Below are 13,002 nucleotides of genomic sequence, written 5' to 3' on the forward strand. Positions count from 1 at the left end.
TTAAGGGTTTCAAGAAGAAAGTGCATTAGTGTGGATGTAGCCTATATAATTAAATACCCTATACAACCACCATAAAACTCTAAACTATCCCTTTAAGCTATTTCGTAGAGTGAAATGTGCCAGACTGATCAAGAGGAATGATCACAAATGAATATATTTTCCTTTACTGTTATTGTGAACTAGCACTAATGTGACCCAGTCAACAGTCCTGAAAAATGTCTCTATCAATGAAACCATAAAAATGATTTCAAAAAAAAATATATGACAGATTTCAGTTTCAGTTTCAGTTTTATTCACCTGAATTATTATAAACCGTGTAAGATCTTTCCTACAGAACACCAGCTGTGAGGCACATATTTTCACTGCAGTTTATGTAAGCTTGTGGAACAGGAATAACATAACATAACATGCAAATTGTTCACACTGACTGTGCATACCTGTCAGGAGACACCTGTCTGTCAAACAGCAGGTGGGAGAGAAGCTGAAATGGGGCTTGAAGCAGCACCAGCAGTGGATTCCCAAGCTTCACTTCACTACTCTGATCTAAGAGAAATAGTGAGAGATGCAAATGAAAACAAAATCATGTAGAAGAAAAGAAGGATCAACAATGGCGTCTGGCACGGTCAGTATTTCCATAGAATGGCTGCAGTTTGGTATAAAAAGTGAGCTTATTAACAAGTGCCTACTGATGTGATTCAGAGTACCAACTGGGGTGATGTAAGCCAGGGAAGTGAGTGTTATGACTGAGATAGTGAAGTCTGAAAGCAGCAAGAATTTTTAATAAAACATCACTATGCTCTTAAACTAATGAAACTTTTAAAGTGCTGTTGTTAAAAGTTGTCCCCGCCAAATGCAGACAGCAAAAGAATCTAAACACTGACACTTCTGTTTTTAGATCAGTGACCCTTTCACAAAGGGACACACATCAGCACATCATTTCTCCTTTAAGGTCAAATTATTTACCTTCTGAACTCAGGCTGCGCACTAACACAGACGCTAGTGTGTTGACATAGTCGAGGAAACTGCGCACATAATCTGGTCTGGCAAGATCTCCGTCTGGCTCGAAGGGGCAGAGCTGGTCGAGAGAACGAAGCAGCTGCTTCATGCTGGAGCGCACGGGGTGAGCGTCCAGCTCTGACTGCTTCAGACTGGCTTGTTCAACCAGCTGTGCCAGAAGAACGCTGCCCACACTGCCGTCTGTTAAAACAAGAGGTCATATTGAATATTAAGATCTTACGATAGAATGCTTAAAACACTACAGATGGCACAGCTCTTCAAACCTGCAACAAACTTTCTTCTAGTGTTTTTAAGTTATCCAAATTGTATCTGACATTACACAAAAAGTGTCAAAACAGTCCTCACAAATCCTGGTAAACACACATCTGAAGGGCTACTCTTGGTTCCAAAGGTACCATACTGAAAGTGTTTAGTGGAAATGGGGCTATAGTGAAGTCCAGGCTTCACTGAGCATATATGCAATGGTGGAAATACAACACAAAACTTTCAGTACATCACTTTAGCATTCCTGTTGGCAGTGCCAGTGCAAACAGCAATAAAGCCCTTTAAGGTACGCAGTTCTTGGGCAGCACCCCAGTGGGTAGTTCCTCTCAGGCAGTCCCCTGAACTGTTAAGACAGAAAACCCCCTAATCTTGACTTCATTGCATCTGAACATCTATGGTTCCCGTGCTGACCTGTGCCATCTGTAGCAGCGCTCAGGATGTGCAGGGTGGTCTCCAAACGTTGAGCCAGACTGAGCCGAGCAGCGATGCACTCTTCACTCAGCGCCGGGTGGCAACACAGGAGCACTTCATGGATACAGCAACCAAACGGGCTGGCAAACACTTGGTCTTCCCCAACAGCTTCTGTGAACAAGAGTGGAGTGTAACAAAGAAACTATGCTGTATATTCACTTCATTTTTCATATTTAATCTCTGGTCAGAAAGGTCTGCAGGTCATTGTTTCCTGGCTGTTTCCATCACTGGAGCAGCTGAATGGCATGTTAATGGCATGTACAGCATCTCACATAAGTGAGTACAGCCCTCCCATTTTTGCAAATATTTCATTATATCTTTTCATGGGACAACACTATAGAAATGACACTTTGATATAACTTAAAGTAGTCAGTGTACAGCTTGTATAGTAGTATAGATTTACCTTCCTCTGAAAATTACTCAAAACACAGCCATCAACATCTAAACAGCTGGCAACATAAGTGAGTACACCCCACAGTGAACATGTCCAAATTGTGCCTAAAGTGTCAATATTTTGTGTGCCAGCCATTATTATCTAGCACTGCCTTAACCCTTTGGGCATGGAATTCACCAGAGCTCACAGGTTGCTTCAGGAATCCTCTCCCACTCCTCCATGATGACATCATGGAGCAGATGGATGTGAAGACACCTTGTGCTCCTCCACCTTCAGCTTGAGGATGGCCCACAGGTGCACAGGTGAGTTTAGGGCTGGATACATACTTGGCCAGTCCATCACCTTCACCTTCAGCTTCCTCAGCAAGGCAGTTGTCATCTTCTAGGTGTGTTTTGGGTCATTATCATGTTGGAAAACTGTATTGCAGCCCAGTTTCCGAAGAGGAGCGATCATGCTCTGCTTGGAATTCATGTTTCCCTAAATGAACCGAGCTCCCCAGAGCCGGCAGCACTCATGCAGCCCCAGACCATGATGCTGCCCCCACTATACTTGACTGTAGGCATCGGACAGTTGTCATGGTGCTCTTTCAGCATGTGTGGCACCTTGGTGAATTCCATGCCCAAAAGGGTTAAGGCAGTGCTAGATAATAATGGCTGGCACACAAAATATTGACACTAGGCACAATTTGGACATGTTCACTGTGGGGTGTACTCACTTATGTGAGATACTGTAAATACACATTTTCTTATTCCCTTAATGAAAGTGTTTGAGTATTTTTACTCACCTGTTTTCACAGAGCTCTTGTTAGTGGCAGAATGATTCAGGATCTTGCTGATCTGCTGTAACACCATGGGAAATCCACAGATCCCCTCAGCATGAGGAACCTTAGCATCAACTCTCACTCCTGCAGAGGCAGACAGGGAATAAAGATAAATACATGAAATCGTAGTTGGTCTCACTTCAATGTCCATGATTCATAAATCTGTTCTGCACCATCTACAATACATCATTAACATTCCAAATAAGACCCTAAATTTCAGGCTGCACACCTTGAGCCTCCAGACTGTTGTTGAGCCTGCGCTCTGCAGTGTCCAGCAACTGTCGGGAAGTCTTCCAGAGCTGACAGTGGCAGCAGGCCAGGTCAAAGGCCGCCATGGCTGCTGGGCTGAGCTCCTCCAGCAGAGTGTAAAGTAGGCCAGAGGGGTCTGAAGAGCAGCGGCTCAGCCAGTAGTTGTCCTCCAGTGAGGGCATTGGGTGAGCGGGAGTGCTGAGCAGACGGTCTGCGATATCTGAGATGGAGTAGAAAGCCACACCTGCAGGGAAACACACACACACGTCAGATAAAATGATGATGAAAATAATAAAAACGTGAAATGGATAAAAAGTAAGGCACACAATACAAATAAATGTAAGTATATTTTTACTATAAAAACAAAAGTACAATAATCTTAAACTGATTTCCCAAATCACATTGCAGGCAAACAACTAGGGATCAAACGGGAGATGCCAATGAGCCAGATGCAACAGATGTGACAGATGTGTCCTGAGAGTTGGGTATCAAGAATAAAGAAACCTTAAACACAAAAAGATGTCAAACCTGCAGCAGCAGCGTTTCCAATGGCCTGCAGGGTTGATCGCCCACTGCTCCCCAGTCGACACCTCCCTGCGGCTGACACAGCTGCTGTCCCCAAACCCTCTGAGGAGGATGAGGATGAAGACATAGACTGGCTCTCCATCTTCTGCTCCACCCGTCCCAGCTCCACCAGGACCTCTTTGTAGCGCTCCATGAACACCAGCTCACCACAACAGGCAGACGCCTCCAGATCGAACACCAGAGACACCTGCGAGGAGCAAAGAATACACCACGTTAAATAAAGGTTTATTATAATCATAATTAGAAGTCAGTGCAGTAATGGTATTGATAGTAAGCATACGAACAATGCTATTAGTGTTAGTTATATTATATAAGTAGTAGCAATAGTAGTAGTTGTACTATGAGTATCAAAATGAGGAACATTAACTTTTAAAGTGTTAAAAAAGTTTCTGCAAAAAAAAAAAAAGAAGCAGCTTGTTAAGCCCAGTTTGTCACACAGACCTGATGAGCCTCCATGAAGTTCCCTTTGCGGATGCAGGACATGAGCAGAGACTCTGGAGGGGACAACATGGCCGGGACCAGCCAGCTGTGAGGACCTCCGCATGGACAAACATCCAGTTCCACACAACCTGCTGCTGTCCCTCCTCCACCATCTGTGAAAGGACAAATAAAAATGGTCATAAAGCCACAAAAATAATAATAACATAAAAATTAAATTACATTAAATTTAAAATAAAAATTAAATAAAAAAAATATATATAATAATTAAAAAAAAAATTACATTAAATACAATAAAATAAAAATAAAAATAATAAAAAATTAGGGTCATTCTGATGTAGCACAAAACTCCATTCAAAAACCGAATTCACTGCTACTAAAAATACTCATCTTCAATCTAAACTAGCACCGTGACTCTGCCTTTGTTGCCTGAATCTTTTCTCAAATAAAGTTCAAAGCAAACATGAACATATAGAAACTTTTTCCTCACAGTTTCTTTTAATTTTCACGTCAAAATAAAATTCTTCATGATCTCTGGTTCATTCTGTAAAACTGAATTTTATTGGTGAGAAACAAAATATTTGATCAGGTTAAATGTGATTTGAACCGGCCAAATAAAGCACGGGGTGTTTTATATGTCTTACCTGATGCACTTGTGCTAACTTCTCCATTGTGTTTCTCCACTGAGGTCTGTCTCTCTGTCGCATGTCTCCCTGGTCTCTTCCTTCTCCTCAGGCTCGAGCTCTTGCTGCGTCCCACAGAAGCGACAGGATAGCTGACCCCTGACATCTGGACAGGACTTTCTGAACCTGCAAGTGAATTTACCATCACAAATTAAAGAATAAATGTCACAATTATATCTGAATTCATCCACCCCTAATGCCACAAGCATGCACACACAGACACATGTACTAAGGTAAACAGATATGTTGTCCATCTCACCACTTCCACTGCTCTGGTTGCTGGAGATGATCTGCAGCCTCCACTGAGCCTCTGCAGTGCGTTTGGACAACCTCTGCAGGCGAGCCCCGAACGTCTCAGCTGTCACTGAGCAGCCGAGGCTCTCCGCCACCTCGGCCTCTTGAGGCAGCGCTCTCCCCGCCTCCTGTCCCTCCTGCTGGCCCACCACACACATGCCCTCCAGCCCTTCTTTCAGGAGCTTTAGAAAACCCGCCATGGCTGTCACGTCGGCCAGAAACCCCCTGCAGCCCTGGATGAAGTGTCCCAGCTCCAGGTGGCTGCTGTGGGCTGTTGTTGGTGAACTTGAACACAGCTTCTGGCTGTTCTCAGTCTCATCTTTCTTTGCTTTGGTTCCCAGTTCTACACTTGTGTTTCTTGTATCTGATAAACATTCTGACTGAGAGTTCTGATTTGAGTCTTTTTGGCTCTGCTGGGTGAAGTCAGCAGTGGACAGGAAGAGAAGGGAGAAGATGTTCTCCAGGAGCTCCAGGCGGAACATGGCGGGCACGGCCTCCAGATAGAGCTGACACTCTGACAGGTAGTGCTGGAACTGCAAATGGCAACCTAGGAAACACAAACAAACCAAGAGGAACAAGGTCAGAACATCATTCAATGCCACAGTGTACAAGAAAAGGTCAGTAAATTAAGACAACAAGCTTTAAATAATGAAGGATTTTTGTTGTAATAAAAGCAAAATCAAGACATCAGAAGTTAATATTAAAACTTTGAAAGAAAAGCTCTCTTTTGATTTGAGTGTAGATACTGCCATTAACTCTGATTTTATGTCTCCTGACATGTGAACGATTGACTTGTGATCTGTTGGCGGAAAAAGAAAGTGTCCGCTATCACGAGATGTTTAATGAAATTTACAAACGATGGAATGTCTCGGCCATTAGTTTTTCCTGCAGGGTTTCTTAGCATCATATTTTGTTGTCAATTTATTTGGAGATGTTTTGTTTGTCTATGTTAGTAATATTTTTTAAGATACAAAGGATAGACATGATGATGACAGAAGTACAGAGAGTTGTTGCATAGAGATGATACACCATCTCATCTAGTTGCATTGGTATGAACTAGCAGGTTTAGGACATTTAGGACATTAAGCACATTGCAAGTAGTTGCTTGTTTCAACTCATCTTGATGTGAATCTTCAGTAATTAATAAATAAAAATAATAAACTACCAATATAACCACCAAAACCAACTACAAATTTCATGCATTTAAACAGCTTACCCATATTGTTTTTGCATGTGAGATTATAATCAGCTAAAATGAGCTGACAGGAAACTTTTCACTGCAGATAAGAAAAAGTACCTTCTGAGGAAGCTGACGTTTGATTATGGTCCGTTTCTGCTTCAGATGGCTGCTGCTGCTGCTGCTGCTGCTGCGTGGACTCACACTCGGTGCAGTTTGAGTATTTATGTGCATTTACACAGAGAGCGTAGATGGCGTACTTCATGGCACAGAAGCCCTGGAACAAAACAATGTTCCTCTGCACGCTAGAACTGAGACTACTGACAGCCTCAGCGTCCTCTGCAGGGGGAAAGAAATGTACATTAGTAACCTAAAGATGATTTAAAGGAATACTTCACCTGCAAAACAACTATTTACATGTCAATTATTCAGTGAAAGTTATGTTGAATTTGTTAAGAGAATTTGGTTTTTCTCACATGCCTCCACAGTGAACGAAGAATCCAAAAAAGGCAAACATTCTTAATGAACTGAAATCGCAGGGATTCATATTTGAAAACAGCAAAACGATGTTAAAACATCTATTTACAAACTCTCACACAACTCCTGCAGTATAATAAATGTCACATTTTTCAAGTTGCATGCTCACACTTCACAAAACACATGGATTTTTCACCAAAACATTAAGATAAAAGACTTCCAGCTCCGAGTAGCGTGCCCTGAGAGTGCCTGGGCATCCACAAATGAGCCACTCCACTGTGCATGTTTGTACTGACCCATTTTAAATTTAACATTTTAGCGAAAAATGCATGTGTTTGTGAAGTCCTGAGCATACGACTGGATGAACGAAACTTGGATTATACTGCACAAATTGTGTTAAGAGTTTGTAAACAGATTTTTGATATAGTTTTGCTGTTGTTCAACATAGACCCCTTTTACTTCAATTCATAAAGAAAGCTCGCCTTGTTTGGATTCTCCGTTCACTTTGGAGGAATGTGTGAACAACACAGTCTTCTTCATGAATTCAATGTAATACATGGTGAGTAATTGATGTACAAATAATCATTGTGCAGGTGAAGTATTTCTTTGAGACTCTCAGAGAAAAATAAGAACAGACAGACTAATGAAGATGCTGACCTGTTCCTGGTGAATTTGGCAGTTGCTGCAGCAGAGTCAGTATCTTGCGCTCCTCAAACTGAGCCAAAGGAGTCAGAGAATGCAGAATATAGAGGGCAGAGTGATTGTCCAGAGTGTGAAGCTGTGCCAGCAGTGCCTCCATGGAAATCCCTCTGCAAAGAAACCGCAAGGAAAGAAGTAGATATTAAAAATAATGATTTAAATGAGAGTCAAACTTCACAAAGCAAAAACAGATGCTTACAGATTGTTGTTTTTACACCATTCAAGTATTCCAAGCTGAGAGGACAAGAGATTGGCAAACTCCTGCAGAACAGAGTCATTGGCTGGTCCCTGAAGAGAAGGTAAAGATTTTATCAGCTATAAAACTGCAGAGGAGGAGGTACATGCAGATGTCTGGAGCGCTGGATGACTTCAGTTCTGACCTGTTCTTGGTGAAGGATGCTGAGCAGCGTTTGAGCCGAGCTCAGACTGCAACACTGAGTCCAGCCGAGAAGCAACAGCAGCCGAGACAAAGGCTGAAACTCCAACTTCAGTAAGTCTTTGAGCTGAGTAAACTCCTCGTGTTTAATCAGGTCGAGCGCTGTGACCTACAGGAAGGAACCAATCTTATTACATTATTGAGTTTCATCACATGTGGTTACTAACCAATTTTACTTAACTGTTAAAACCCAGCACTAATTGTGAAAAATACAGCGTCATTACACCACTGATAGAGGACTGTGTTCACTCTATTAGTTCTTGTAGGAATTTAAATCTGGTTACAGAAATGGTTTACTTACCAAGACCTGCTCAAGGAAGTGCTTTCCACTACTAAGGCACTCAAAATAAATGGTCTTCCAAATGGATGGACGATCCTTGTGGCAACATAAACTGAGGGCCAGCTTCTCTGCTTCAGGAAGATCAGCTACGAGGAGAATAAATATAAGTAGTGAAAACAGGGTGATAAATTTGCTGTCCTGACTCCACAATGGTGGAGTGAACTCCTGGCAACATCAGTATACAACAAAAAATCTGCACATCTTCTGCCAACACTGAAAACTCATCTGTTCAGGCTGCACCTTGACCCATAAAATTAAATTAAAAAAACTCTTTTTCTCTCTCTTATTGTGTCTCATTCACTAATATGTGCACAGAAATGTTTTTATGTTTTTTATAATTGGGTTAATGACAAGTGCGCCAATTTTATTCCCACCAACATGAGCATGTTAGTGAATCAGAATCATTCTAAACTGACAGACGCATGCCGGCTGGTTACAATCAGGACACTGCCACACCCCCATTTCTCTATATAAGGGTATACGTTTCCCCAGAGGCGTGTCATGGAGAAAGCGGTGGTGTCATCCGGATGACCCAGGACTCTGCTGCTACTTAGCTGTTGTGTCAACTCACATGTCATCGTGCAAACCAATGTTCCAAAATGACAAATGAATGCTCTAACCTGAAAAACCACCACTGTCCAACATACGATTGTGTGTCTCATTCCTTTTGACATTGTTCCTTGATATAAGCTGCAGGGCTCAACAGTAATGGTTGCCAGGTTGCCACTGGCAACCATATTGAGTATTTGCCAACCAATTCTTGGTCTTTGGTTGCCATTAGTGGCAACAACTTTTTAACATATAAACAACAGTGACAGCAAACAGCAAAATATGCATCCCAAAAACAAATACATGTATAAGTTTTTTTAAGATTTTTTTTTTTTGCATTTTGCCTTTAATAGATAGGACAGTCTAAGCGTGAGGGGGGAAGAGAGAGTGTAGATGACAGGCAATAAGGGGCCGCAGGCTGGAAACAAACCCACACCCGCTGCGGCAAGGACAATGCTTTCATATATGGGATGTCTGCTCTACCCACTAACCCACTGGGTGCCCAAAAACAAATACATTTTTAATATCTGTTGCATTAGTGAAGCATTGCATTTAAATATTGCTGTTACAGTCAGAACTGAAACTACACAATGCTGCACATTCGTTAGTGAGGCATCTTTTCTTGAGACAACAGCACAGCAAGTTTTTTTGACTTCTGGGTAAAAAGTTTGACTAATTGTCAACATGACAAACAAATGTGCAAATTGGCCCAACTGACAAAGAACCAGATAAACCTGAACAAAATATTCTTGCAAGGCGCAGTGTTCCCGCATCTGTGAACTGGACGGACAATTATCCTGCTGAGCATGAACAACATACACCTCGATAAATTACACATCAAATTCACTAGCTAATGGCAGCACATCCTACAGAACCACTTAACGTGAAAAGCATTAGAGCATGAAGCAGCACAAGTGGGCAGCTCAAAGACTTAATGAGTTGGAGGCTGCAGGCGCGGGCACACCATTAGACAAGTGATCAAAATCTTCATTTGCAAGATCAATGCCACCAACTGGGAGATACTTATTTCGTCTGCTAGATCACAAACAAAAAAGAATTTTGTTTAGTTACTGTACTAAAGCTTTAAACCATTTTCATGTCACATTTTAATTTTTAAGCCAACGTTTAACTGCATTACTCAAAATATAAAGTGACTAAAAATGCCAACTAAGGTTTCAGTTTCAGCAACCTAAAGATTATGACTGGTTACCAGTCTGGCAAATGCTTTTAAAAGCTGGTGTTGAGCCCTGGCTTAGAGTGTGTGTTATGGTAAAATACACCAAGTTGGAACAAGAATTAGTGCCACCACTACTGTATTTATATGTTAAACCATAAAACACCCATTAATCACAACTATTGGTATGGACTGTTTCAAACTTGAGAACATACAAACTCCAAACGGGTCTATGTGTATTTCCTGTTGAAATGTTTCTTCATGCAGTAGCTGATAGGAAGTAAACAGGGACAAAAGCTCTTGCCTAGCAACAGAAAAACCATGAAATGGTTAATAATGCCACATTAACAGCAAACATGAACTCTAAATCGGGCTAACAGATCTTTAGAAAAGGAAAGAAAATCTATGCGGATGCAAACAAAATTGCAGAAGAGCAAGAAAAGCTGTCACATGTAAAGTTTTCATGTCACTGAGTACAAACTGCCGAGCGTTCGCAGCCACAGAAGCAGAAGTGTGATTAACAGAGGAAAGAGGTGATGAAAATGTTTGCTCTATAAAGCTGAAAGCCAAACCTCAGGTTAGCTGTATCATTAATATAAAAGAAAAAACAACCTGACTGCTAAAAAAAAAAAAAAAAAAAAAAAAAATCAGAGGAGGAACTGATTTATAGGAATAGGAATTATAACCATACTTTATACTATAATCTGCATTGTAGTTTGAGTATTGGACAAATCCTGATGATCCAAACAGAGTTATAAACATCAAACAATGCTCAACATTTCGTGATGAACTGAAGGAGTGAGAGGTCTACATGGCACCACAGCTGGTTTAAAACCAGAGTCAGCAAATGAGCCTCTCATTATCAGAGCTGCACTCACTCAGAGTACCTTGTGTATCTGGAGAGCTCCTCAGCAGATGATCCCTCTGAAGTCTCAAAGCCGTGGAACAGTAAACAGAGACGAGAGCGTCACAGCGAGGGCGGAGCAGCGAGCTCAGGATCCTCTCCTCCTTCAGGGGCCCGTCTCTGGCCGCCCACAGCGCCTCACACAGCGCATCCAGCTGCCCGCCGCTTCTACCAGAGCTCCACGGCATCACAGACAACACGGCGTAGATGTCCTCAACCCATCCCTCTAACTTCTCCGGCCTTTTCTCTGGTTTTCCCAGTTGCTTCATCAGGTGTTGGATGAACGTGTGCTGCAGTGTGTGGTCGTCTGGGCATGACTGGTCCTGGAGGAGGAAATGAGGAAAATAGAGCATGATGGTGTTTGCAAAGGAGCAAAATCTAAACACTAAAATGTTTGTTTAACTCTACAACTCAACTCAACAGCTGTGTCTCTTTCCAGAAATCATGACCTAGTTACTCAAGATAATCCACAGACCTTGTTGTGAGCAGTTTCATGTAGGAACTATTTCTTTTCTACCAAACTACACCCACCAACCACATCACCACGCAGAAGGAAGTGTGCATATACTGCTACCTCACCTAGCACCACAGAGCTAGCTAACGTTACAGCTCAGCTGAGGAGGACAACAGTAATGTTTTCATCTCAAACTGTCATAAGCACGAGCCTCTTGTCCGTGAGTAGATGCACACATCCTTCTGCGATGTTGATACAGTGAAGAAGGAAAGGCAGACATCTCTGCGGCTGATATCTCCAACACTCTGCAACTCACACCAAATCTACCTCGACAAATAATTAGCACTAAAGGTTGTCCCTTTAACATGTTTTAAACATTTCAGATCATAGCACCCAAAACAAGTTATATATTTATGTATTGTCTGTATTTTCTGACATCCATAGCCTTCAGTTTGAAAGTTTACATACACACATGTACATAAACAAGATTTTTATGTATTGTACTTTATATAGTTCTTAATTATTTTGTGTTGCTTTATACCAGGGGTGTGAAACATACGGCCAAGGGGCCAGAGCTGGCCCGCCAAAGGGCCCAATATGCCCCACCGGATGACTTTGCACAACTGATATTGATGCACTTGTGAAGGCTAAGAGGTGTCAGGTTTAAACAGTGAGCAGGTACTTCATGTAAAATGCTGCCTAAGAGTTTTTTCCACCCCGACCTGAATACAGCTCTCTGAAATAACAATGAATACTTACTATGGTCATAGAATCTGTATCAGACTTTTATCTTAAAACAATATTAGCGGAACCCTGCTGCTGATGACTTAACCTGCGTCTTCTACAGATTCCACTCTAGTGGAAAATAATGAAAAAGTCACGTATTGAAAATGAGGAGTAGACTGAACGTGGCAAAACCGAATTTTGTGAATTGATGAACGTTTTCACAATGTACTTCTTTACACTAACTAAGGGAAACATCTGAAGTGGTTGTCATTTATAGGTTATCTGTAATGTTTTCCTGGTCCGGCTACCTGGAGATCAAACTGGGCTGTACGTGACCCCTGAACTGAAATGAGTTTGACAGCCCTGCTTTATACTGATAATGTCTGACTGTACCTGTAAGAAAAGTGCTAACGACTGGGCGAGTCTGGGCTTCTTTTTCTCCAGTAAAGTTCGCAGACAGGACTCAACAGCAGCATCTGTTGGCCTTGAACCCTCGGGTGCCTTTTGTTCAGACTGTGTGTCCAAGAAGGCCTGGTGCAACTCCTGCTGGAAGATAACTTATCTTAGTCTGTAGTCACAGCATGTAAAGCAAAACAAATCAAGGTCATCTCAGTACACTCAGCCTGTGTAAACAAAAATTTAATGATGTCTTAATCTAATTAAAAGGTAAAAACGCTTTCTTATTTAGTCTTTACTGCGTCATTATCAACAGTATCACACAATGATAGTAACCTTAAGAACAGTCTCTGGTATGCTCTCTGAGCCCAGCTCCTCCAGGAGCAGCAGGAACTCCAGCTCTCTTCTTACGCTGGGAGGAACCTGAAGTGGACAGTGAACAGGAGTAGTTATCT

The 13,002-nt window shown here is 41.9% G+C and overlaps 1 protein-coding gene across 2 annotated transcripts in view; it reads right to left on the reverse strand.

The window, feature by feature from the left end:
• Positions 1-13,002, reverse strand: part of zfyve26 (zinc finger, FYVE domain containing 26) — a 42,803-nt gene that overhangs the window by 25,816 nt on the left and 3,985 nt on the right. Inside the window, exons 4-20 of one of the 2 annotated variants that reach the window (XM_049596976.1) lie at positions 12,884-12,970; positions 12,545-12,694; positions 10,955-11,294; positions 8,306-8,430; positions 7,949-8,113; positions 7,768-7,856; positions 7,527-7,678; positions 6,513-6,731; positions 5,181-5,762; positions 4,883-5,047; positions 4,242-4,393; positions 3,744-3,987; positions 3,196-3,459; positions 2,931-3,050; positions 1,693-1,860; positions 964-1,197; positions 438-543 (exon numbers count right to left, since the gene is read on the reverse strand). In XM_049596976.1, coding sequence (XP_049452933.1) covers positions 438-543; positions 964-1,197; positions 1,693-1,860; positions 2,931-3,050; positions 3,196-3,459; positions 3,744-3,987; positions 4,242-4,393; positions 4,883-5,047; positions 5,181-5,762; positions 6,513-6,731; positions 7,527-7,678; positions 7,768-7,856; positions 7,949-8,113; positions 8,306-8,430; positions 10,955-11,294; positions 12,545-12,694; positions 12,884-12,970 — 3,362 coding nt within the window. Of the gene's footprint in view, positions 1-437; positions 544-963; positions 1,198-1,692; positions 1,864-2,930; positions 3,051-3,195; positions 3,460-3,743; positions 3,988-4,241; positions 4,394-4,882; positions 5,048-5,180; positions 5,763-6,512; positions 6,732-7,526; positions 7,679-7,767; positions 7,857-7,948; positions 8,114-8,305; positions 8,431-10,954; positions 11,295-12,544; positions 12,695-12,883; positions 12,971-13,002 lie in introns of both variants that reach the window. The other variant, XM_049596975.1, reaches the window with a different exon arrangement.

The sequence above is a fragment of the Epinephelus fuscoguttatus genome, linkage group LG14 (genome assembly GCF_011397635.1).
Source record: "Epinephelus fuscoguttatus linkage group LG14, E.fuscoguttatus.final_Chr_v1".
In the NCBI taxonomy this organism is placed as follows: domain Eukaryota; kingdom Metazoa; phylum Chordata; class Actinopteri; order Perciformes; family Serranidae; genus Epinephelus; species Epinephelus fuscoguttatus.